The sequence below is a fragment of the Heterodontus francisci genome, chromosome 43 (genome assembly GCF_036365525.1).
Source record: "Heterodontus francisci isolate sHetFra1 chromosome 43, sHetFra1.hap1, whole genome shotgun sequence".
Lineage (NCBI taxonomy): Eukaryota > Metazoa > Chordata > Chondrichthyes > Heterodontiformes > Heterodontidae > Heterodontus > Heterodontus francisci.
In genome coordinates, this window is record NC_090413.1 from 21138344 (window position 1) to 21163850 (window position 25507).

Below are 25507 nucleotides of genomic sequence, written 5' to 3' on the forward strand. Positions count from 1 at the left end.
GGGATCTCTGGGGCTGCATTCAGCAACCTGGGCACAAAAGCTTCTTACTTTCCTCCTGCAGTCCTGGGTATGGGTCTGTTTTTTTAAAAATTGTTAATTAAACACCTACCTTGCCTTTAAGATCCAGGATAAAGATTGCAGAGGCTGACATTGCCTCTTTAGGCTGGAGAGTTGCTGAGATTCCCAATAAGATGCAGCAAACAGCTTCCTTCTTCCTGGCTCCCAGGTTAATCAGCCACACACACCCCCCCACGTCACCGTTTGCAGGTAAATCTGTAACTGGCCCACCTCTTAAAGGCGCCGCCCTCCAGGTGTGCCGCTCGGATTTTAGGTCCTCCGAGAGAAAACAGAAAGAGGCGTGAGCTGCATTCAGTAAACCCGCTGGAAAGAGTCTCAACCGCACCAAAGCCGGTTTAATGAGTTTGCAGAAACAAGAAGCAGCAGTAAGGGGAAGAGAAAGAGAACAAGGTAAATATTTAATCCCAAGAGTTTGGGGATTATGTTCAGATCATTTTATGTTTCCACCCTCAGTGATTTCCCAATGAACGTTCTACAATAATCGATGTAGTATCTGTTCGGGTGTCGACAGTGACTCAAAAGCTGAACAATACCTGTGAGGGAGCCACAAGAGGTTTAGAATGAGTTGACAAGGTTCCTCCCTCTAAAAACTGGGACAGACTTCCTCACTGTCTGGAATAGAGGGTGGGAAAATCCTGGAATCAGTTAAGAAACAGGTCGTTGCTGTCCTTGGGGAGGGGGAATGGGCGACTACCTCTGAGTAGATGGGCTGAATGGCCCCTGGGATTGATAAGTAGAATATGTCTGTGCCATGGAATGTGCTCTGTTCTTGTGCCTTTACCCTGTGCCTCGAGGCTTTCCATTGTCCGAAGTGTCTCAGTACAAACGTCCCAACTGGAAGTGTCAGCTTGGCTCTGTTGGTAGTATTTTCACTTCTGGGAGAAATGAGGTGCCTCCCACAACAGATCTTAGTGGGCAGGTTGATGTGATGTGTTCCATGGCCTGGGACTCTTGGCCACAATCACACTTCGGGTCAGAAGGTCACCAGTTGACCCCAAGGGTCACGAAGGATCCCATTCCCAAAGACTTGGGAAAACCCACCAAGGGGGTGTTTAAAATGGCACTGGCCAACCTGGGAAACATCAGCTAATAGTCATACAGCTGGTATCAACCCACTTATCCAGATGGAGAAAACGCAGCATAAATAACCAACACCTCCTCGCTGACCCAGCGGCAGACCTGCCCGGCTCCGACCTCCCTCAAACACTGTGGACCGTGCTCAATCAATCCTGGACATGGACGATGAGCCCACCTGCTCCACAAGTGGAAGATGAGGGACGACCCGAAGTGTGATTGTAGCCATGAGTCGCAGGCCGTGGAACACATCACATCAACCTACCCACTCAGATCTGTTGTAGGAGCCACCTCATTTCTCCACTCGGTCATTTCAAGAGGCCAATGAATGGATGGCCAAACTAGACGTCCCATTATAAGCTTTCTCCATCATGCAATGGTAGTGGTAACAATATGAAGGATCCCATGGCATTATTGAACGCAAACCAAGGTGTTTCCATGGTGCCCTAGTCAACATCCATCCTTTAACAAGTGCCATCAAATATGAATTAATTGGCCACTCCCTTTAATGCTGTTTGTGGGATCTTGCTGTGCATTAAACAAACGCTTGTTGTGGGCAGGGGATTGGAATTCGGCCAGGAGAGCATTGGAATAGTCGAGAGTGGAGGTGAAACGCACAAGAGCAGCAATCTCAGGAGTGCATTCCATAGCTCAGACATTGGCCCTGATAACTGATAGGTGAACATTCAGCTCTGGTCTGCTCAGAAATAACTTCCCATTCCCCCTCCCACACCACAGCAACCAACTGCTTCTTTAAAGATTTCAGATGGGCTGAGGCAGGCGGTATAATGGGGGTGGAAGTAGGCATTGGTTACAAGGAAGAGGATTTGAGGTCAGAAGGGGTCAAATGGGACACCAAGGTTATGGACAGTCAATCTGAGGCAGTAGCCTAGGAGGGGAATGGAATCATGGCAAGAGTATAGAGTTTGTGGCAGAGGTCCAAGACATTGGTCTTCTCGTGTTTAACTGGAGAAGATTACAGCTCATCCAAGGCTCAATGTGGGAAGAGTAGATTTATTTAAAGGGAAGCTATAATTGCATGAGGGAGAGATGTTTAGAAGGATTTGATGATTGGGTGAGATGAAGTAGGGTGGGAGGTGGAGCATAAAGGCCGGCATGGACCTGTTGGGCCGAATGGCCTGTTCCTGTGCTGTAAATACTTTGTGAATATTCTGAGAGCACAGAGGCAGTGAGGGGTCGGGATAGAGTTGGGTGTCGTTGGCGTACAAGTGGAAGCGGCTCCCATGTCTTCAGGTGACGTCGCCAGTTGGGAAAGAGGGAGAGAGGGGGAGGGGGGTAGAGGGAGAGAGGGGGAGGGGGGTAGAGGAGGGGGGGAGAGAGGGGGGTAGAGGAGGGGGGTAGAGGAGGGGGGGAGAGAGGGGTAGAGGGGGAGAGAGGGGGCGAGGGGAGGGAGGGGGGAGAGAGGGGGCGAGGGGAGGGAGGGAGAGAGGGGGGGGAGGGAGGGAGAGAGGGGGGGAGGGGGGGAGAGAGGGGGGTAGAGGGGGAGGGGGGAGAGAGAGGGGGTGGAGGGGGGGAGAGGGGGGTGGAGAGAGGAGGGGGGGAGGGGGGGGGGGAGGAGAGGGGGGGTAGAGGGGGGGGAGAGGGGGGGCGGAGGGGGCGAGGGGGGGGGGGGGGGAGGGGAGGGGTGGTCAAGGATTGATCCGGATGGCACTGCGGAGGCAACGGTGCAGGAGTGGGATGAGCAGCCTTTGCTGGAGTCGCCCTGGCTATGATCGGATCGGGAGCAACAAGAAGTTCCATCGGCAAAGCTGAAATCGCTCCTCTTGGCTCACTTTTTGTTGAATTAGCCGATCGCAGCTGAGGCAGAGGTCGGGGCAGCGCGCGTGTGTGAAAAGCTTGGCGACTTGATTGAGACAGAGAGGAAGGTGGTCAGCCCTGAAGAGCCGAGACTGACTTGACAGCAGCACTTTCAGTTGGAGGGAAATTCTACTGAAAATCAAGAAGAAAGGACGAACTTCATCAGAGCCTCTGCTGCTGTTGTAGGTGTGTTTTTTAAAAAAAAAATATTCCGTTATTTTCCTGTGACAGTGCCACCCACTTGACCTGGTGGCCCGGGTGTGCTCTGTTGACTGCTGATTAGAAGCAGCTCTCCATGTTCAGGCGACAAACACAAGGACTTGAATGTGTAACTTGCTCTGTGGTTAACTGTGACGCTCTTGATCTGCCTGTGTTTTTTTTTTCTGTGTTTATCTAAGCGACCAGCCAAAGCCACAGGGCCTACTTTCCATCATAAATAAGGAAAAATGAGGCCTTCGATCCCAATTCCCCTCCCCCCCCCTCCTCGCACGTCGGTCTCCTAGCAACCCTCGGCGGGCTTGCAAGATCCCACGACCGCCATCGGCGCCAAATCAGCAAGTTTAAAAACAACGTCAACAGGACTTTCCTTCTCTGCGACAAAACAATGCTGCAAGTCCACGTGATGTTTTCTGAGTGAAAAAGTTTTGTTTTCCCCCCCCACAAACTGGATGAGACGGAGGGAGGGAATTTTCAACTCGCTCACCTTTGGAGAGTCAGTCTCGTCGAGTTCGGTGGAAAGCACACTGGGCTGGTTTCTGTCGCGCGACTCCCGCCGTGAATTAGACCCGGGATCTCGTTTCGTTTTTTTTTGGGAAAAGTTTATTGTTTGTTTACATTGGCGTGAGGACATGGAATTATTCTGCAGTCTTTTCGTGATGTGCTTTGCACCGAATCAGGTTTCCAAGACCTTCCCCACAGTAATAGCCCCCCCCCGCATGGCCCAGTGGCCATGATGCTGAGCTCTGATGGCTCGGGTTGCCAACTCTGCTTGGACGTATTCCTGGAGGTTTCGTCAGATGACCTCCCGCCGTTGGCCGCCCAACACTGCCCCCCCTTTCTGACAGCTAACCGGGAAGCAACCAAGCCCCTCATTGGCTGATTGGATCTTCCTTGACTCTAGGCCAAACGGCCTTTTTCTCATTTCCAATATTTCTAAACTCGTAAGTGAAAGAGTAAAATGAAAAAAAAAGTCAACCATATTTTTTTAATGCACCTGTGATTTTTCTCCTGGGCGTTGCTCGCCACAGGGTCTGGCTTAATGTGTGATTTCTGGAAACTCCAGGACAATCCTGGAGGGTTGGCAACTCTACGTCAGGAGTGGACATTAGAATCATCGAATGATACCGCGCAAAAGGTGGCCATTCGGCCCATCGTATCTGTGCCAGCTCTTTTTGAAAGAGCTATCCAGTTAGTCCCACTGCTCTGTTTTTTTTCCCCATAGCCCTGCAAATTTTCTTTTTCAAGTATTTATCCAATTCCCTTTTGAAAGTTATTATTGAATCTGCTTCCACCACCCTTTCAGGCAGTGCATTCCAGGTCACAACTTCTGCTGTGTTGAAAAAAATCTTTCCTCTTTCTCTAGTCACCTTAAATCTGTGTTCTCCGGTTACCAGCCCTTCTGTTACTGGAAAAAGTTTCTTCTCATTTAATCCAACAACACCATTTAAATTTTAGACACCTCTATCAAATCTCCTCTTAATCTTCTCTAAGGAGAACAACACCAGCTTTCCCAGCCTCTCCACAAAACTGAAGTTCCCCATCCCTAGTACCATTCCGTTAAATATCCTCTGCACCGTCTCCAAGGCCCTGAGTTTTAGAGTCAGAGAGTCAGAACAGCACAGAAGGAGGCCATTTGGCCCACTGAGTCCATGCCAGCCCTCCATAGGGCAATCCAGCCAGCCCCACTCCCCCGCTCAATCCCCGTAGCCCTGCAAGTTTATTTCCGTCAAGTGCCCATCCAATTTCCTTTTGCAATCATTATCTCCACTTTCACAAACATTGTGGGCAGCGAGTTCCAGGTCATTACCACTCGCTGTGTAAAAAAGTTCTTCTCATATTAGAATTAGAATATTACAGCGCAGTACAGGCCCTTCGGCCCTCGATGTTGCGCCGATCATCTGACCTACACTATTCCATTTACATCCATATGTCTATCCAATGACCACTTAAATGCCCTTAAAGTTGGCGAGTCTACTACTGTTGCAGGCAGGGCGTTCCACGCCCCTACTACTCTCTGCGTAAAGAAACTACCTCTGACATCTGTCCTATATCTTTCACCCCTCAACTTAAAGCTATGTCCCCTCGTGTTTGCCATCCTCATCCGAGGAAAAAGACTCTCACTATCCACCCTATCTAACCCTCTGATTATCTTGTATGTCTCTATTAAGTCACCTCTCCTCCTCCTTCTCTCTAACGAAAACAACCCCAAGTCCCTCAGCCTTTCCTCGTAAGACCTTCCTTCCATACCAGGCAACATCCTAGTAAATCTCCTCTGCACCCTTTCCAAAGCTTCGACATCCTTCCTATAATGCGGTGACCAGAACTGCACGCAATACTCCAGGTGCGGCCTCACCAGAGTTTTGTACAGCTGCATCATGACCCCGTGGCTCTGAAACTCGATTCCCCCTGCATCTTTTGCCTCAAATCTTCAATCTGTGTCCTCTAGTCCTTGTACTATTAGTTAATCAGAGCAGTTTTTCCTTGTCTAACTTATCTAAGCCTGTCATAATCTTGTACACCTCTATCAAATCTCCACTCAATCTCCTTTGCTCCAAGGAGATCAACCCTAGCTTATCCAACCTAACCTTGTAACCAAAATCCCCCATCCCTGGAACCATTCTGATAAATCTCTGCACCCTCTCGAGGACCCTCACATCCTCCCTAAAGTGTGGTGACTAGAACTTGACATACTGATACTGGACACGGGTCTTTATAATATAAAATAAAAACAAGAAATGCTGGAACCACTCAGCAGGTCTGGCAGCACCTGTGAAAAGAGAAGCAGAGTTAACGTTTCGGGTCAGTGACCCTTCTTCGGAACTGACAAATATTAGAAAAGTCACAGTATAAGCAAGTGAGGTGGGGGTGGGGCAAGAGATAACAAAGGAGGTCTAGGTTGGACCAGGCCACATAGCTGACCAAAAGGTCATGGAGCAAAGGCAAACAATATGTTAATGGTGTGTTGAAAGCATTAGTACAGATTAGGTGTTAATACACTGAATATTGAACAGCAGCAAGTGCAAACCTGAAAAAAAACAGTGGGTAAGCAAACTGAACAAACTAAGATGAAATGAAATAAATGCAAAAAAAGATTGTAAAAAAGAATGTAAAAAAAAGGAAGAAAAAATAACTAAAAATGAGAGTAAAATGGGGGGCTGTCATGCTCTGAAATTATTGAACTCAATGTTCAGTCCGGCAGGCTGTAGTGTGCCTAATCGGTAGATGAGATGCTGTTCCTCGAGCTTGCGTTGATGTTCACTGGAACACTGCAGCAATCCCGGGTCTTTATAATATGTATTTTGGCTGAAGTCCCTTGGGATTGCTTCTAGTCCGTCAGATGGGTTTTATGAGGACTGTATTGCTGTTTTATGCAGTTCAGAATGTATTATTTTGCTGCTAAAGTGTCCCTTTAAGGCCACAAATTGCTGTTAAGTAAACATAGGAAGAGATCAATTGCTCTTTGGTGAGACAAGTTGGTTGATCGGAAGCTGCTTACAGGTTTTAGGCTGCAGGTCAGAATAGAGGATGAAATGCTCAGCTTTCTTTCTGTCTTGTCAAGTATGATTGCTAATGTCAGGTCGGGGTTACAAACATTCGGACTCCCGTGTCACGACGATAGCTTAAAAGGGGGAGAAGTTCTCTGCATATGGCAAATGATTGGGCATTTCTCCTCTGTCTGTGTTGTTTTAAAGCGCCAAGTCTCCCAACGCTAGCTATGCAGGCTAATTCTCTGATGCCGTTCCCCCAGTGAGGAACTGAGCTGAGGGTTTGTGCGCTGGGTGATTGGAGTGGCAGTGTTGCAGTCCTATCTCTGACACGCGCCCTATGACACTATGGATCGGCCCTTATGGAAGGAAGGCGGAAGCAGATTCAGTGGTAATTTGCAAAAAGGGAATTGGACAAATGCTTTGAAAAGGAGAAATTTGCAGGGCTATGTGGAAAGAGCAGGGAAGTGAGACGATGTCTCTTTCCAAGAACCAGACCGGGCATGATGGGACGAATGGCCTCCTGTGCTGTACAATTCTATGGGAAGAGGGAAATAGATGGTGAGGAATCGAACTACAGAATTCTAGTGTTGGGGGGAATGCTTGAGGGGAGAACACTGGTACGGTGTGAAGATGAATCAGACTGTAATGACTACTTTTTACTTTCATAACGATTTTGGTACTTTGAACTGTGACAGATCATGACAAAACTTTATTTTTATAAAGGAATATTTTACATTGCATTTACTTCTCAGAACAGACAGGTGCTAATAATGAACACGAAACATTGTTTTTCAATACATCTTGGCCTGCCCCTCCCTAACTCTGTAATTTCCTCCAGCCCTATAACCCTCTACAATGTCTGCACTCCTCGAATTCTGACCTCTTGAGCATCCCCAATTTTAATCACTCCACCATTGGCGGCCGTGCCTTTAGCTGCCGAGAACCTAACCTCTGGAATTCCCTCCTTAAACCTCTCTGCCTCTCTCTCTCTCTCTCTCTCCTCCTTTAAGACACTCCTTAGAACCTACCTCTTTGACCAAGTTTTTGGTCACCTGTCGTAATATCTCCTTAGGTGGCTCGGTGTCAAATTTTGTTTGATTACACTGCTGTGAAGCACTTTAGGGCATTTTACTACATTAAAGGTGCTATATAAATGCAAGTTATCATTGCTGTGCAACAATTAATGGTAAGTGGATGAGAAGCTTTTATTATCAAGTACCATCTGAAGAGTACAGCTGCAGTGATCTGATAAATGACCACAACACCAGCACGTTCAGTATCTGTCACATTATGCACTTTCTTTTATCTTACTTCCTTTCTTTCTCCTTTTTCTCTCTCTTTCTCTCCCCCTCTCCTAATAATTAACCTTTGCAAATCTTTCACAGTGAAGTATCTCAAAGTGTTTCACCTGGCGAATTATATTATTTCCTTTGAAGATTTGCCAATGTTGCTGTGTTGGTAACATTCTACATCAAGATTCCCAAAAGCAGATAAGTGGTTAATGTGGCTGTGTTGGAGGGCCAAATGTTGACTGGGCCCCTTCCCTTTCAGTTTCTACTGTCTTTCCTTCACATTGTTTTTTTGTCTATTTTGCGTGAAATGTTGGAAATTTGGGATTGAGGGCGGGGAAACTCTCTACATGGAGAATTCTGAGGATGTAGATTTCACTTCCAGGCTTGGTGGTTGAGGCTGAAGTGATAATGTCAATATTCAAGATTGGATTGAACGAGTGGATGAGGGAAAACGGAGTGACAGGATTTGGGAACAGGACAGGAAAATGCAATTAGAATTGCCTGCTTGTCTGGAGGTTTATTCTCGAAAAATAATTAAAATGTAAAATCAAAGTATGGAAGTTAAAAGAGTTTAAAATGGGGTGTGAATTACATCTGTGCACCTTGGTCCAATTATCCCCACGCTCTGATCCCCAGTTCGCCAGAAGGCTGCGCTTGGTCTTGGCTTTGCGAGAGTAAAATTCAACTTGCTGCCATTTCCTGGCGCAAAATTGGATGGCACGGTCAGAACGACATCATGTGTCGACGTCAGTGAGAGGTCTGAGCCAGATCAGGCCTCAGGCCTCACCCTGTCAAGCTGTGGGTGCCAGTCGGAGCGTCCCAATGCAGATTGCTGGTCACGGGAATTCTGGCTGGTTCCGCCATCGAGCTGATTGGTTGCTAGGTGGCTGGGCATGGCATGGGCGGGGGAGGGTGTCAAGTGAGCCAAGGTCTGTAGCACACACAGTAATTTTGTGCAGCCTGAAGGAAAACTCCATGAAAATAAAACCTTTTAAATTTTAGACTGGCCCCCAGCGTTATGTTCCCCTTAAGGACCGTCTGGTAGGCCACTCATGACAGGCAATGTGTGAACAACACCCATTTACTGACCACTTTCGGTCAGGGTCCTACAACAGGCGTCAGGACCCCGATTTGCATGTACAAGACGCCTAATGTCTGTTACAGGCATGTTCCCTGCACACCGAAAAATCTCTGGCTTCCAGTTTGGATGCCCGGCGCACTTGAGATGAGAAATCACGACCCAAAGCTCATCCCCCGACCAACAACATTGATTTAGCACCTCAAAAAAAAACAGGCTCAATGCTGCTGAATTGCCATTTTCCCCTCCACTGACTAGATTGACGAGTGTTCAGTTAAAAAAAAAGAATGTGCCAACGATGTTTCAGAGCAGCTCTTGCCCCACGGTGTAAGGATGATGTACAGAGCTCAACCAGAGAAACAAATGTGTTGATAGATTTGTTGCCAACATTTTCCTCGCTGATTTATGTTGCGGGGGCACAGGGAGGGTGTGAGAGGGAATCACTGGGGGGGGAGGGGGTGGTATGTTTAAAAAGATTGTCTCAATGGCACTGATTGAACACTTTTTTTAAAGAACATTTGGATGACTTTTATACTCTCATCTGGGTATGAAGGATTGGTACAGGGTTGCTATACGCAGTGAGTGGTTAGAGTCTGGAACGCACTGCCTAAGAGTGTGGTGGAGGCAGATTCAGTCATGGCTTTCAAAAGGGTATTGAACAAGCACCTGAAAAGAAAAGACTTTCAGGGCTGCGGGGAAAGGGCCGGAGGAGAGGGACTCGCTGAGTTGCTCTTGCAGAGAGCCAGCATGGACATGATGGGACGAATGGCCACCTTCTGCACCATAACCATTCTATGATACTATGGTTTGTGCTGAACGTGCTGTGTGGAGCCCCTCAGTAGATGGACTATCAGAGGGTACAGACATGCTCCTTCAGCAAAGGCATCCTATCTCTAACTCCTGTTGAATTATTGAGAGCAACTTTGTATCTCTCTCTTTCCCCCCACCCCCGGCCCCCAACCTTCATCTCCTCAAGATAAACAGCTTCCTGCCTTTCATCAAAGTTCAGGTCCTTTCTCTTGCCATACAGTTTGTTATTCCCTCTCTGTTTTGTTAGCCCTGTGTGAAATGAGTGCTTTAGACCCTCTCAAACGATGCTGAGTTTCTGAGTACGAGTGCTTGTTGATTTGACTTTGGGAGATCTTAGTTTAAAGGTGATCATGGCTAGTTTGGGGGGAGTAAGGACTCGGAGGGGATCCTTACCATTCATGATGTGCTGGCAAAGTGGTCGCTATTATCCCTTGTAACCCATCGGAAGTAGGCCATTCAGCCTCTTGAGCCTGCCCTGCCATTCAATTACATCTTGGCTGATGTGTATGTTAACTCTATTTACTCTCCTTAATTCCATATCCGTTAATACCCTTACCTTAAATTAAACTGTCATTCTCAGTTTTGGAATTTTCAATTGACTTCCCCCCCCCCCACCCCCCCCCCCCCCCCCCTTCCCCACTCCACCCCTGCCAAACTCAACAGCTTTTTGGGGAAGAGAGTTCGAGCTTTCCACTACCTTTTTTGGAAAGAATTGCTTCCGTATCACTCCTGAACGGCCTGGCTCTAATTTTAAGGTTGTGCCCCTTTTGTTCTGGATTTCGCTCCCCTCCATCACCACCCCAGTGGAGCAACCACCAGTTTCTCTCTACCTACCCTATCCACTCACTTTATCGTCTTAAACATCTCAATTAAATCACCCCTTAACCTTCAATACTCAAGGGAATACAAGCCAAGTCTTTGCAACCTGTCAATTCAGTATCAATTCAGTGAATCTGTACAGCACTCCCTCCAGGTGCAGTGCCCAGAACTGAATGCAGTACTACAGATATGGCCGACCTTTCTTAAGGTTAATACCTTTTGCCTTTCCTAAAGATGCTGGAAACCTGCTGAATGGGGAGAGTGGGTCTGTAGCCCAGGCCACCTTTCATACATCAACCTAGATAGTGATTGTAAGCAGATTATTCAAGCACAAGGGGCTTGAGCTTGTCCTTATCAGACATCCACACATATACACTCTGCGTCACTGGATAGCAACGTGAGGCTGACTTTACCCCATGCCTACATGAAGGGTACTGAGACCAATTGGAACTGCCTGGGTCAAAATTCATCAAAAGAGCCATCAAGTAAGCACACAATATGGTGCTAAAAATTCAACTCCGTATATAACTGTACACTGTATTTGTGTGAATTGTATTGTGACTGCATAAGCAACGCATATCTGGCAAAGACTAATTAAAAATGCATTTCTTCATGGGATGTGGGCGTCGCTGGCAAGGCCAGCATTTATTGACCATCCCAAATTGTTCTTGAGAAGATGGTGGTGAGCTGCCTGCTTGAACTGTTGCAGTCCATGTGGTGTAGGTACACCCACAGTGCTGTTAGGAGTATAGGTACTGTCACAGTTCTGTTGGGGAGGGAGATCCAAATTTTTGACCCAGCGACAGTGAAGGAACGGAGATTATAGTTCCAAATCAGGATGGTGTGTGGCTTGGAGGGGAACTTGCAGGTGGTGGTGTTCCCATGCATCTGCTGCCATTGTCCTTCTAGGTGGTAGAAGTCGCGGGTTTGGAAGGCGCTGTCTAAGGAGCCTTAGTGCGTTGCTGCAATGCATCTTGTAGATGGTACACGATGCTGCCACTGTGCGTCGGTGGTGGAGGGAGGGAGTGGTGGATGGGGTGCCAATCAAGCGGGCTGCTTTATCCTGGATGGTGTCGAGCTTCTAGAATATTGTTGGAGTTGCACCCACCCAGGCAAGTGGCGAGTATTGCATCACACTCCTGACTTAAACCTTATAGGTGGTGAACAGGCTTTGTGGTGAATTTTAGAGTGTTGCACTTTTGGAGGTGCCATTGTTCAGATATGATGTCAAACCCAGATTCCGTCTGCCCTCTCAGATGGATGTAAAAGATCCCATAGCACTATTTCAAGGACGATCAGGGGACAGCTCCCTGGTGTCCCGACCTATACATATCCCTCAACAACACCATTATCTGGTCATTATCACATTGCTTTCTGTGGGAGCTTGCTGTGCACAGGGGACCGTGACTACACTTCACAAGTATTTCAGTGGCTATGAAGTGCTTTGGAACATTGTGAAGTGGTGAAAGGGCTTTCTATATAGAAAAAGGTTCCCAACTGAGGTGAGAGCTGGCTGGTCCAATCATATGGGCTTTCCCATTGTGGGAGGGTGTTCAGCCTACTTTCCAAGGACCTCAGCAATAGATTGGAAGTGACTGTGCTTTTCCCCACCCCCACCAGATCACTCAAGATTTGCAAAACAGCTTCACGTTTGTGTGGTTACTGGTCTCAGAATACATACAGAAACTATCGGAGCCACTTCAAGTTCACGACTGGAAAACCTCAGACCATGATTCATCCCAGCTGCCATTGGAAATTGGGATCTTACCTCCTTGTGTTGAGCACGGCTGCTGTCCTTGAATCACGATCGTTGAATTTGGAAGGCAAAAGTAAGGCTTTTAACACTTATTACTGGGCCTCTCAGTTACAAATAAGTGTGCAACTGGAAACACTGTGTAAAAGAGGACATGACATTTATAGGAACAGCCTCGAGGGGCTGAATGGCCATTCCTGTTCTCACGTTCTTAGTTCGTTTTGAAGGAAAGTGTCATTTTGATCTTTCACTTTTCAATGTAATTTGCTTTCTTGTGAGCAAAAGGCACGGGTTGCCTGATACACGGAGCCTTGTTGTAACCAGTGGGAGCCTGTTCTTGTTTCTCCCCGGAGTGTGAAAACTGCCTTTTCGGGAGATTTAGAGCATTAATATTTCAATATTGCAAGCCAGAATTGTCTTGCTGACCATTAGCTGCATTTTTAAATGATTGAAATCTATTATCAGCCCTCACAATTGGATTTTACACTTACCGCATTTGATTTTTTTCATTGTTGTTGACTAATATATGACGATGTTTTTCCAAGTGACTGAATTAGACATATATTTGGTGGAATTTATATAAAATTGTAGAATTATATTGCACAGAAGGAAGCCATTTGGCCCATCATGCTTTTACTAGCTCTTTGAAAGCTCTATATGATTAACCCCAGCATGCCCATTCTTTTCTCATTTCTCATACCCCTGTTTTCTCTCTATTATATTGATGGTTGAGGAAATAGTAATTGTTAATATATTGTATTATGTGAATATATAATATCCAGAGATTATTGCCTTTGTGGTTCTGCTTTTTAGTTTAGCTCCTAGCTGCTCTTACTCCCTGACCAGAACCTCTTTCTTAGTTCTACCAATGCCGTTGGTACCAACGTGGACAACAACTGGATCCTTCCCCCACCACTCCGAGTTCCTCTCCAGCCCCGAGGACATGTCCTTAACCCTGGCACCAGGCAGGCAACACAGCCTTTGTGACTCTCGCTCTCGGCTGCAGAGAACTCTATCTATCCCCCAACCATGCCGTCCCCTACTACTACATTCCATTTTTACTGCCTACACTTGAATGGCCCCCTGTACCATAGTGCTGTAGGCAGTTTGCTCATCCTCCCTGCAGCCCCTGCTCTCGTCCACACAAGCTACAAGAACCTCGAACCTGTTGGACAAGTGCAAGGGCTGAGCCTCCTGCATTGCCACCTCCTGGATCACCATACCTACCTCACTCGTAGTCACACCCTCCTGTCCCTGAGCACGGAACAAATCTGAAGTACCTAGCCTAAGGAGTGGGACTGCCTCCTGGACCAAAGTGTCCCGGTAACTGTCTCCCTCCCTGATGCATCGCCGTGTCCAAAGCTCGGACTCCAGCTGATCAACTCTGAGCCGAAGTTCCTTGAGCTGCAGACACTTATTCCAGATGTGGGCGGCACAGTGGCGCAGTGGTTAGCACCGCAGCCTCACAGCTCCAACGACCCAGGTTCGGTTCTGGGTACTGCCTGTGCGGAGTTTGCTTGTTCTCCCTGTTACCGCATGGGTTTCCGGCGGGTGCTCCGGTTCCCTCCCACAGCCAAAGACTTGCAGGGGTTGATAGGTAAATTGGCCATTGTAAATTGCCCCTAGTGTAGGTAGGTGGTAGGAGAATGGTGGGGATGTGGTGGGGAATATGGGATTAATGTAGGATTAGTATAAATGGGAGGTTGTTGGTCGGCACAGACTTGGTGGGCCGAAGGGCCTGTTTCAGTGCTGTATCGCTTTATGACTCTGTGGTTGTTGTGGATCATACAGGTGTCCACCAGCTTCTAGATACTGCAACTCAGACTGGGATACTTTGGGCCATCTCAAGGCACTTTGCAGCCAATGGGGTACTCTAAAAGTGTGATTGCTGCATGGGAGGTGTGGTGGCCATTTTGAGCACAGCAGTGCCCCACAAACAGCAACATGTTGGACAAGCAGATAATCCAACGGCCATAGGGAGAGCATGCGTTGCTCTCAGCACGTACACTGAGCACAGGAACCAAAGATGTACAGTACAAATAATGAAAGGGGCTTTAACGTTGTCTTATTCAAGTGGAAAGTGATGAATTGCAGGCATTGCTTATGCAATGAAACACCAATTCATGCAAGACTTTCCTGCAGGAAAATGATAGTTGTTAAATGGACAATGGATGATGGAGGCTGTAATGCCATTTTGAATGGAGTTTCTCCATCTGGACAGGGAGTACAGTACAATACTCGTGGGGAGGTGGTGGCGTCATGGTAATGTCACTGGACTGGTAACCCAGAGACCCAGGCTAGTGCTCTGGGGACATGGATTCGAATCCCACCATGGCAGATGGTGAAATTTGAATTCAGTTAATCTGGGAATTAAAAAAAATCCAGTCTAATGGTGGCCATGAAACCATTGGCGCTTGTTGTAAAAACCCATCTGGTTCACTCATGCCCTTGAGGGAAGGGCTGCTGTCCTTGCCTGGTCTGGCCTACATGTGACTCCAGACCCACAGAAATGGCCTGCAAGCAATTAGGGATCGGCAATAAATGCTGACCTTTTCAGTGACACCCACATCCCATGAACGATTTTTTAAAGATTTAATAGTTTAAAATCTGCAATGAATGGAAATCAAGAATCAGGGTGAAAATTTATTTCCACTGATTGGAGAGTCTCAAACAAGAGGGCACAAATTATAAATCCTCACTGTAATAGATTGCAAAAGGGTAACAAGGAAAACAAGAACTTGAGCAGGGAATAGAATGGGACCAACTGATTACAGCTGCTTCAGAGAATCAGCACAGCCACAATGGGCTGAATGGACTCCTTTGGCACTGTTAAATTGTATAAATACCAGGGATTCGCAGTTGCAGTGGGGGAGAGGGAGGAGGTTTCTACCAATTGTCCATCATGACTTCGGCAGGAGATGCACGGAAATCCCGGAGAACTGGTGTCAACGTGGGATTGAGCCTTGCGCCAGAGACTTGAGTGGAGAGTCTAGACTGACACTCCAGTGCAGTACTGAGGGGGATGAGATGTTCAATGTCCGCCTGTTCAGGTAAAAGAACCTGTGGCGTTATTTGAAGAGCCGGGGAGTCCTGACCAATATTCATCCCTTAACCAGCAGCTCCAAAATAAAGAAACACCCTAGGGACTTATTTTCTGGCAGTGGGATCTTGCTTTGCTCAAATAGGCTGCTGAACTGCTCTACGTGATGTACACAGTCACCTCACCGTACGGATGAGATTGAAATGCTGATGTACCTGAGGTATTTTTAACCATCTGAACCCAGCAATTAGGTTAATGCCTTGCAATCATTCTGAGGGGATCCAGTTTTATTTTAAAAATGGAGCGTCTCCTGACAATGCAGAATGATCGTCAACCTCATCAGCGCGTCCAATCATTTTCCAGCTTGCCAGTATGGGTCTGCGCATGAGCACGTCAATGTCACCACGTAATGACGTCCGAGTATTGCTTTACCGCTCGATGGCCACGATCGCTGCCTCCATCCCCTCCAACAGTACCCCACTCCCTCCTGCAATCGGCGCCTCAATCGGCGCTTCTCTTCCCCGCTCTGTCCCGCCGTTCTCTCCCATGGCCGCCTGCTCGAGACTGCTCCCATCTGCTCACCGCTCCATCCCGCTGCTCCCAACTCTTTGCTGCTCCATCCTGCTCTCTCCACCCTCCCACCTCCCCCCCCCACCTCCCCCCCCCAGCCGCTTCTGTGGGCAACGAGGAGCCAGTGGCGGGAGGGAACGATGAGCAGACAGGCGTGGGAGAGAATGGCAGGATGGAGGGGCGAGTGGTCGGGAAGGGCGGGATGGAGCAGTCAGAAAGCGGGCGGGGGAGGGGATGGGGAAGAGATGCGGCACTGGCGAGAGTGAGCGGGGTACTGTTGGAGGCGGGGTGTGGAGGCGGCGATCACAGCCGTTGAGGGGTGAGGGGGTTTGGGATCAATTTCTTTTTGTGTCAAATTGAGCAGCACCATCTTTAATTACTGGCAGCTGCCTGCGGCGTCGTAGACAGTGACGTTTCAGTGGATGAGGCTGCATTTGCGCATGTGCCAGTACTGTGCCACCTAGTGGTTGCGATGCCAGCAAACACAGCCTTTTAAAAATTAGCGTTATTTAATGGTTAACAAGTAATGGGTTCACTCAGGTTTGGTTCTTGTTTTGGCACCAGCTCTGGTCATCAATATAGATGCCTAGCAACTGTGTTGTCGGTGTAAGTTGAGAATCTCACCCAAGGACTAATCATATGGAGTTGTATACCTGTACATCCTAACCACTGTTTATTGCTATCATTTTCAACATGCTTTTAATTTGTTTTTGCATTTAAAATAGTTGTCTCTGTTAGGTGGAACTCCAGTGTCAGAGTGGCTTCATGGTGGAACTCTCGAGCACTCTTCTCTGTGAACAGTTCTGGGAACCACACCTTAGGAAGGATCTATTGGCCTCAGAAGGAGATTTACCAGATTGATAGCTTTAGCCTTGGAGTCAGAGTATGAGGAAAGCTTAAACAAACTAGGCTGTATTCCCTGGAATTTAGATGGTTGAGGAATGATCGAAGTTTTCAAGATATTAAGGGGAACAGATTGCGCAGCTGGTAGCATAGAAGTATGTTACTGGACTAGTAAACCAGAGGCATGGACTAATGCTCTGGAGACATGAGTTCAAATCCCACGACTGCAGCTGGGGGAATTTAAATTCAATTAATTAATAAATCTGGATTAAAATGCTAGTCTCATTGATAACCATCATGAAACTACCGGATTGTCATAAAAGCTCATCTGGTTCACTAATGACATCCAGGAGCGGAAATCTGGTGTCCTTACCTTGTCTGGGCTACACATGACTCCAGACCCCCAGCGACGGGGTTGACTCTTAACTGCCCTCTGAAGTTGTGTAGCAAGCTGCTCATTTATATCAAACCGCCATAGAAAATAGCACTGTGGGTGTACCTACACCACTTCGACTGCAGCAGTTCAAGAAAGCAAGGACAATAAGTGCTGGCTTTGCCACATCCCAAGAACAAAGAGAGAAACTATTTCTGCTGGTTGGAGAATCTAGGACTAGGGGACATTGTCTAAAAATTAGCCAAACCTTTCAGAAGTGGAATTAGGAAACACTTCTACACACAAAGGATGGTAGAAGTTTGGAACTCTCTTCCACTCTCTCTTGATGCTCGATCAATTGTAAATTTTAAATCTGAGATTGATAGATTGTTGTTAACCAAAGGTGTTAAGAGATTTGGGGCAAAGGTGGGTATATGGAGTTAGGTCGCAGATCAGCTATGATCTCATTGAATGGTGGAACAGGGTCGAGGGGCTGAATGGCCTCCTATGTAAACAGGTGGTGGTTTCAAAATCCAGGCGTCCAACTGGAGCTGTGTACAGCTGTAACAGAACTTCCATTGCTTTTGTATTCCAGACTCTTGAGATAAAGGCCAACGTTCTATTGGCCTGTTAAATTATTTTTGTACCTGTTCAGTAGCCTTTTATGATTTATATACTTGGAAAACTACTTTCATACAAATACTGTGGCTACAAGAGCACGTCAGAGCTGGGAATTCTAAAGTGAGTAACTCCCCACCTGACTCCCCAAAGCCTGTCCACCATCTGCAAGGCACAAGTCAGGAGTGTGATGGAATACTCTCCACTTGCCTGGATGGGTGCAGCTCCAACAACATTCAAGAAGCTTGACACCATCCAGGACAAAGCAGCCTGCTTGATTGGCACCCCATTCATCACCTTCAACATTCATTCCCTCCACCATCGATGCACAGTGGCAGCAGTGTGTATCATCTACAAGATGCACTGCAGCAATGCACCAAGACTCCTTCGACAGCACTTTCCAAACCCGCGACCTCTACCACCTAGAAGGACAAGGGCAGCAGATGCATGGGAACACCACCATCTGCAAGTTCCCCTCCAAGCCACACACCATCCTGACTTGGAACTATATCGCCATTCCTTCACTGTCGCTGGGTCAAAATCCTGGAACTCCCTTCCTAATAGCACTGTGGATGTACCTAAACCACAAGCACTGCAGCGGTTCAAGAAGGCAGCTCACCACCACCTTCTCAAGGGCAATTAGGGATGGGCAATAAATACTGGCCTTGCCAGCGATGCCCACATTCAATAAACGAATAAAAACAAATCTCTTTGTTCATTCACTGTTCTTAGCCACTTGCCATTTAAAAAATACTCTGACCGATCTTAGGTCCAAAGTGGATGCCTTCAGACTTTACAACTTGAGAATGAAAGAAAGTCTTGCATTTGTATAGCATCTTTAATGACCTCAAGACCTATGTCATCCTCAATATTCTCAGTGATGCTGGGTGCATCACTATTAGAGCTGAGCTCAGGTGATGCAGGCGCCCCTGATCCCTTCTGGTTCAGGTCTTTTGTTGTGGGCCACTTTGTCCTGCAAGGGTGAAGGAAGAATGAAAGTGATTGTGTTTGGGGGCGATGTGCCTGCCACGGTTGAATAGCTGGACGTATGTGGAAGCAGTAAGAGGTGGGTGTTAGGCCGGCAGCATTGGAACTTGGCCGAGGTTGGGGTGAAGCATCGGAACACTGGGCCTGAGCCCTGATCACCAGAGATTGCTGCTCAGGGTGTGGTGCATTGAACAGTGCCAGAGGTTCATGATGCGTTGGGGAGGAGATGTCATTTGACGATGCAGTCACTGACCTTGACCACCCATGTTAGGACACTGAACTTCTTACAGCACTGCTGCCAGGTCCTTGGGTCCAGACTCTGGGAATTGACCTTCCTGGCCATCTGCTTCCCCTCCCTTCTTGGGGTTTGCCTTAAGCGCCTCCTGCCCCCGATGAAAACATTACTTCTCGACTCCTTTCGGCCTCCTGTTGTAATGCCTCAGCGCCATGTCAGAAAACCTGGCAGCCCCCTCTCTCTTGGGAGTTGCTCCATTTGGGGTGTTTCTCCGTGCAGCCAGTTTCTGCAGATAAGGAAGCTCCTGCTGACAGTCTAAGGAGTGCAGCTCCGCTTTGAAGAGGGGCAGGCTAGCTGAAACCCGTGCCAGCCAGGCGTGCAGCATTTGGCACTGGGCTGCATTGCTGAAATCATGGAAGTGAGGAGGCAGCATGAAGTTTGCGTGTTGCCTGCCTCATTGGGACCGGGCGTGGGATAATTGCAAATCATGACCCCAGTGCGTGAAGATGGGAGCAATCCAATTCTGAGTCCAATTTTTGTCACCTTGGAGTATCCATGTAGAGTCCTGAAGTGGGGCTTGAACCTGCACCTTTCATGACCTCAAGGTGAAAATGTCATCGTGCTCAGCCGCCACTCTTCAAGGTTGTCAAATATTTTCGCGACTCCAAAATGCGTGTCGCCAACCCCCTCAGCCAGCCCAACGTGGATTCCTTCATTAACTATTCAACAACAACTTCCATTTATATAGCGCCTTTGACAGAGTAAAACATCCCGTTTAAACCCTTATGTCACATTTAAGCTCTGTACACCTGAGCAAGATTCACCAGTGAGTTGCATTGAACCAATTGCATTTATTTAACGACCTGATATTTTATTTTGGAGAGCAGTTGCAAAATATAACTTTTTTTTAAAAAAGCATTCGAACCCTCGCAAAAGAAACCAAATGCTTTTGAGGGAGTAGAAACATTTAGTTTGCAAAAACAGTTCTCATTCTCAGGTACCTCCAAGATAACGCTTTTGAGCGCAGATATGGGACAAGCTGTCAGCCGACCTTGTTGTTTATCACAGGGTTTACCAGCAATGATGGTCAGAGTGTGTCTTATCTTTCCAAACACGTGCTTCAGTCGATGGGGCCAAGAGCAGACACTTGCTGCCTCTGGATAAGATGTTCCGGACAATTGAACGCAGAGTGGTGTAATTTATTGACTGAACGTGCATGGCTTGACGAGATTAGCTTTCTGTCCCAACTTCTTTCAAAAAGACGTGTAAGCCAGTAGTGAACGTAAACAAGGCCTCTCCTACCCCACCAAGCCATGACTTATAACAAAGAATCCAACATGTACTTCGTGATCTCATGTTTTGGGTGGAATATTAAACCGAGACCCCGTCTGCCCTCTCAGGCGGAGAGATTATTTGGAAGAGGTGTAAGGGGGAGGTGGTTTCCCTGGTGTCCCGACTGATAGCTATCCCTCAACCAACATTGCTAAAATGATTGTCAAGATTTGTTGGGATCTTGCTGTGCACACACTGATTACTGCGTTTCCTATGTTACAACAGTTGACGATAATTCAAAAGGCAAAGCGCTTTGGGATGCCCTGAGATCGTGAAAGGCCCTATATCAATGCAGGATCTTCCTTTCTTTCTGGACACCTAGCTTCGATGCTACGCATTGTGTATGCCGCTCGATCCCTGAAAATATCTGATGAATAATGACGGAAGTTGTTTAAGAAACAGGACAAGGCTTTTCAGATATAACGAGCTCTCTGAAAAATCTCGGCCCCACTTTTTCCTCATGTTCCTGATTCGTTAGCTTACAAACTCCATCATACAGATTGCCTGACTTGTCTAGTTTAGATCTAACTATTTAATAAAAGCAAAATACTGCAGATGCTGGAAATCTGAAATAAAAACAAGCAATGCTGGGAATACTCAGCAGGTCTGGCAGCATCTGAGGAGAGAGAAGCAGAGTTAACGTTTCAGGTCAGTTCATCAGAACTGGCAAAGATTAGAAAAGTAATCGGTTTTAAGCAAATAAAGCGGTGGTGGGGCTCTGTTTGATTAAAACCGATTACATTTCTAACCTTTGCCAGTTCTGATGAAAGGTCACTGACCTGAAACGTTAACTCTGCTTCTCTCTCCACAGATGCTGCCAGACCTGCTGAGTATTTCCAGCACTCTCTGTTTTTAGATCTAACTGTTTGCCTGACTGTCAAACCGCTATCTACTATTGCTCAGGCTCAAACTGATATGAAACATTGATACCCACGTTCTGGGCTCCCTGGAGATCAGCGACACATCACCAATGTCATGACCACCTGTCTGTTTAGCAGCCATGATGAAACTGTTGAGCATAGTTAGTTGGATAGATGAGTGCAGCACCCTGTTTCACTACCTTTCATGACCGCTATCCTTTATTTTCATTCTTGGGGGTGTGAACATCACTGGCAAGGCCAGTATTTCTTTCCCATCCCTAAATGCCTTGGACAGGCTTGCTAGGTCATTTCAAAGGGCAGTTAAGAGTCAACCACATTGCTGTGGATCTGGAGTCACATGTAGGCCAGACCAGGTAAGGATGGCAGATTTCCTTCCCTAAAGGGCATTAGTGAACCAGATGGGTTTTTCCGAAGATGGATGATAGTTTCATGGCACCATTACTGAGTCTAGCTTCCAATTCCAGATTTTTATTAATTAATTGCATTTATTAATTAATTGAATTTACATCCCACCAGCTGCCATGGTGGGATTTGAACCTGTGACCCCAAGGCAGGAGCCTGGACCTCTGCATTACAAGTCCAGTGACGTTACCACTACGCAACCAACTCCCCCATGTTTGGTCGGCCAGTGAGCCAGTAGGAGGTTATTGCTGGATCTGCCCCATGGCTTAAATGCTGCAATGCACAAGTGCAGGATGCAAAGGGTTGGATCACTGTGCAGGAGCTCTCTGACTACCTCAGAAAACAAACGTGCATTTATATAGCGCCTTTCACAGCCTCAAGAATGTCCCAAAGCGCTTTACAGCCAGTGAAGTACTTTTGCAGTGTAGTCACTGTTATGTAGGAAACGTGGCAGCCAATTTGCACAAAGCAAGATCCCACAAACAGCAATATGATGATGACCGGATATCTGTTTTAGTGCTGTTGGTTGAGGGTTAACTATTGGCTGTTGTATTTCCTACATTACAATAGTGACAGCACTTCAAAAAAGACCTTCATTGGGTGTCAAGCACTTTGGGACATTTGGTGGTCATGAAAGGGGCTATATAAGTGAAAGTCTTTTTTATTTCTTTCTGTGAGCCTGCTAGTGTGTTGTGTGTGTGTGTGTGTGTGTGTGAATAAAACTTTTGAGTTTCAGACATCACATTTTACATAGAGCATCAATAAATCACAACAGAACATTCTTTTCTTTTAAAAAAAAAACAAGAAGGTTTAAAAAAAAAAGCTAGCCTGTTCCTCCCAGTTTTTCTGACTTTGAGATAACTTGACCTCTTCACAAAGAAGGGCTGTTGTCAATCTCAAGAAACTTCCAACGGTAACAACAATTAGCTTACATTGGCTTCAGGATGTGCCTACGTAAACCACGTTCCCACAGGGAGGACCTGATCTACGGCTTCAAAGACATGGGCCAAGTTAGCAGCAGGGACCAAGGCCTAAAATTTGTCGAAGTATTAGAATAGATATTGTGTGATTTCAGTTGGCAATCCAACCGCCAGGTTTCATTGAGCATTTCAAACTGGACAACTACCATGTCGTTTGTTAATGTGTGGATACTTAATAGGCTTGTGTCAAATTAGACTCTCTGTTATTAAACTAAGGTGTGAACATAGTCTATTTTAAAATGGGTAGTTGCCTCAGTTTAAAGAAAATAGAGAGGAATTAGTGGGCGCAGTAAGCCCTGTGGGTTTCTGAACTCTGTCATCGGGTTGAGATGGGGGTCAGAAGTCCGCACTCTGTGGGAAACAGTCACTCATTGTGATTTTCCCCGGAGTGGCCAATTAATGGCCAGAGGGCAGGCTTGCATGTAATTAAGGATGGCGAGTTGGCTCTCGAAGCTGGAAGGCCAGAGGCCTGCCAGCTTGAAAGGCCCTGCAATGGAAGGTAAGTGAGGGAGAGGACGTTTCAAAATGCCCCACTACAGGGAGGCCTGCGGCTGCTGCAGCACTCAGGCAGGCAGGGAGGGCCTCGAGGCCTGCCTGGAGCTCTGGCACCCCAGTCTGCCACCTCCAGGCAGTTAAACTGACCCCTGCTGTCTGCAGGGACCTCAATTACCTCAATCGGCTACCCCTCGCCTGCGGATGGGTAGTCCTGCGGCCCTCCCCTTCCCTTCCCCCCCCCCCCCGCCCCACCCAAAACACACCTCCGCAAAAGTGGCCTGGGGCGGGATGAAGCTGGGAACTGGCACGCAGGCCAGAGGTGCTAATTTTAGCGCCCACCTGCTTGCGATCCCAGCCCCTGTGGGGCCTAAAGATCAAGGCCGTCGTAAGATCCTATCATCATGAAAGAAAGCCCCATATTGGCGGTGTTTTTCACTGGAACAGAAAAGAGGGTGTCCGTTGGAATCTAATAGAGCTTACCAAAATTCTAGAAATTTCAGAGTAAAAGACTGACCCTGTTGTTTGGCAAATCATCGATAAGAAGACACAGACTGAGGATTATTCCTGGAGAGTAATTGCTGGTTTTAGAAGGCAGGATTATTGGAAAATAGACTGTTTTACCGCAAGTGGCTATTAAGGTAGAGAATATAACATTATTTAAAGAATCAGTTATGTATTTGAAAAGGAAAAGTAATAGGGAACGGAAAATGATCATGGAAATGAGATTAAAGTAGATAGTTGCAGTTGAGGTTAAGTCAGCCCCATCACTGCCTGTTAGAAGTTTCTGATGCAGCTTTGTTTTTTTTTACCTAGTGCTCCTGGTAGCTGCAGTGGGATTGAAAAAGCTGAACTGCTTCACTCAAACGCTGGAAGACTTCTATTGCTTCTGGGATGAAAGAGACAGCGGCAACACCAGTGAATACAGATTGTCCTACCAGTATCAGTACCAGTACGTTTTCAATTTTTCAAAAGTACTTTATAAACCTTTCTAAAGGCTCTATTGTCTCTACTTGGATTTCATACTTATCTCGGGACACGTCTTCATGAAAAATGTGCTTCAAGCTCTTTTTATTTGTGAATGCACAGCTTTTGTCATTTGTATGTGATGTTGCTGAGAAGATATTGCAAACCAATCCTTATTCTTTCTCCGCAACCTATTTTTCCACTTTCTTGTCAGGATGATTGTGACCATTAAATTTTCAAATCCCTCCATGGTGTCTCTCCATCCTATCCCTTTAGCCATTTGAGCGATACCACTCTCTGAGAACTCTGCGTTCCTACAATTCCGGCCTCATGTGCATCCCCGATTTTAATCGCTCCACGATTGGAGGCTGTGCCTTCAGCTATCTAGGCCCTAAGTTCTGGAATTCCCTGCATCAACCTCTCCGCCTCACTACCCTTCCTTTAAGAAGCTCTTTGACCAAGCTTTTGGCCAACTGTCCTGACATCTGTGGCTCAGAGTCAATTTGTTTTGTCTGATTACACTCCTGTGAAGTGCCTTGGGATGTTTACTACATTGAAATTGCTATATAAATGCAGGGGTTGTTGTTGTACAATTTCCACTATCATAAAATAATAAACCAACGGCAGAGACTGGGGTTGATTTTAATCTTGCCTGTTCTCATCAGAAAGTCAGTTGGTGAATGCATGACACTGGAGCCAATCTTTACTCAGTCTTATATTTATTTACAGAGTGAAACATTACAAGCATATACCTCCTAACTTAACCACACAGTTTCAGTAAGTGTCTCTTTATATGTGCTCAAGTAAGACCCCAATTAATGCCCTCCACCTGCATATAATTAAACACAATTGACATACAATTGGGCGAATAGGCATGTTAAAATCAGTCTGGAGATTCACCCACTGATATCCCTGTCTTCAATTTTAAGCTGCTCTTCAGCAATGTTACTTGTTTCTACAGGGATGAAGGTGAGAAGAAGGAATGTCCACTATCCATGCAAAGGATTGGCAGTAACATGACCCGATACACCTGTACCCTTCCAATGATGGCTGTTTCTTTATTTGCTCCACTGGATATCGAGATATCACGAAATTCAAGCGTGATAATGAGCAGAAAGGACATCTACATCAACAGTCTCGGTGGGTGTAACCTATGAGTTTGTTGTGTTTCAATGGGTCGCATTCTCGCCTCCGAGTCAGATGTTCTTGGTCCAAGTCCCACGTGAGAGACTTGACCATATAATCTAGGCTGACACCCCCAGTGCAGTACTGAGGGAGTGCTGCACTGTCAGAGACTCCGTCTTTTGGATGAGATGTTAAACCGAGGTCATGTCCGACCTCTCCTGTGGATGCAAAAGA

General features: G+C 46.8%; 2 protein-coding genes across 3 annotated transcripts in view; one reads left to right on the top strand and one right to left on the bottom strand.

Moving 5' to 3' along the window:
- LOC137355693 (AP-1 complex subunit mu-2) overlaps positions 1-3697 on the bottom strand; it is a 37574-nt gene extending 33877 nt beyond the window's left edge. The window contains exons 1-2 of one of the 2 annotated variants that reach the window (XM_068021123.1): positions 3674-3697; positions 110-334 (exon numbers count right to left, since the gene is read on the bottom strand). In XM_068021123.1, coding sequence (XP_067877224.1) covers positions 110-151 — 42 coding nt within the window. In that variant the 5' untranslated portion in view covers positions 152-334; positions 3674-3697. Of the gene's footprint in view, positions 1-109; positions 335-2945; positions 3184-3673 lie in introns of those variants that run through there. The other variant, XM_068021124.1, reaches the window with a different exon arrangement.
- Positions 2840-25507, top strand: part of epor (erythropoietin receptor) — a 38758-nt gene continuing 16090 nt past the window's right edge. Inside the window, exons 1-4 of the mRNA XM_068021122.1 lie at positions 2840-3156; positions 12297-12505; positions 23999-24134; positions 25110-25288. Of these exons, the coding sequence (XP_067877223.1) occupies positions 12406-12505; positions 23999-24134; positions 25110-25288 (415 nt within the window). The 5' untranslated portion in view covers positions 2840-3156; positions 12297-12405. The remainder of the gene's footprint in view (positions 3157-12296; positions 12506-23998; positions 24135-25109; positions 25289-25507) is intronic.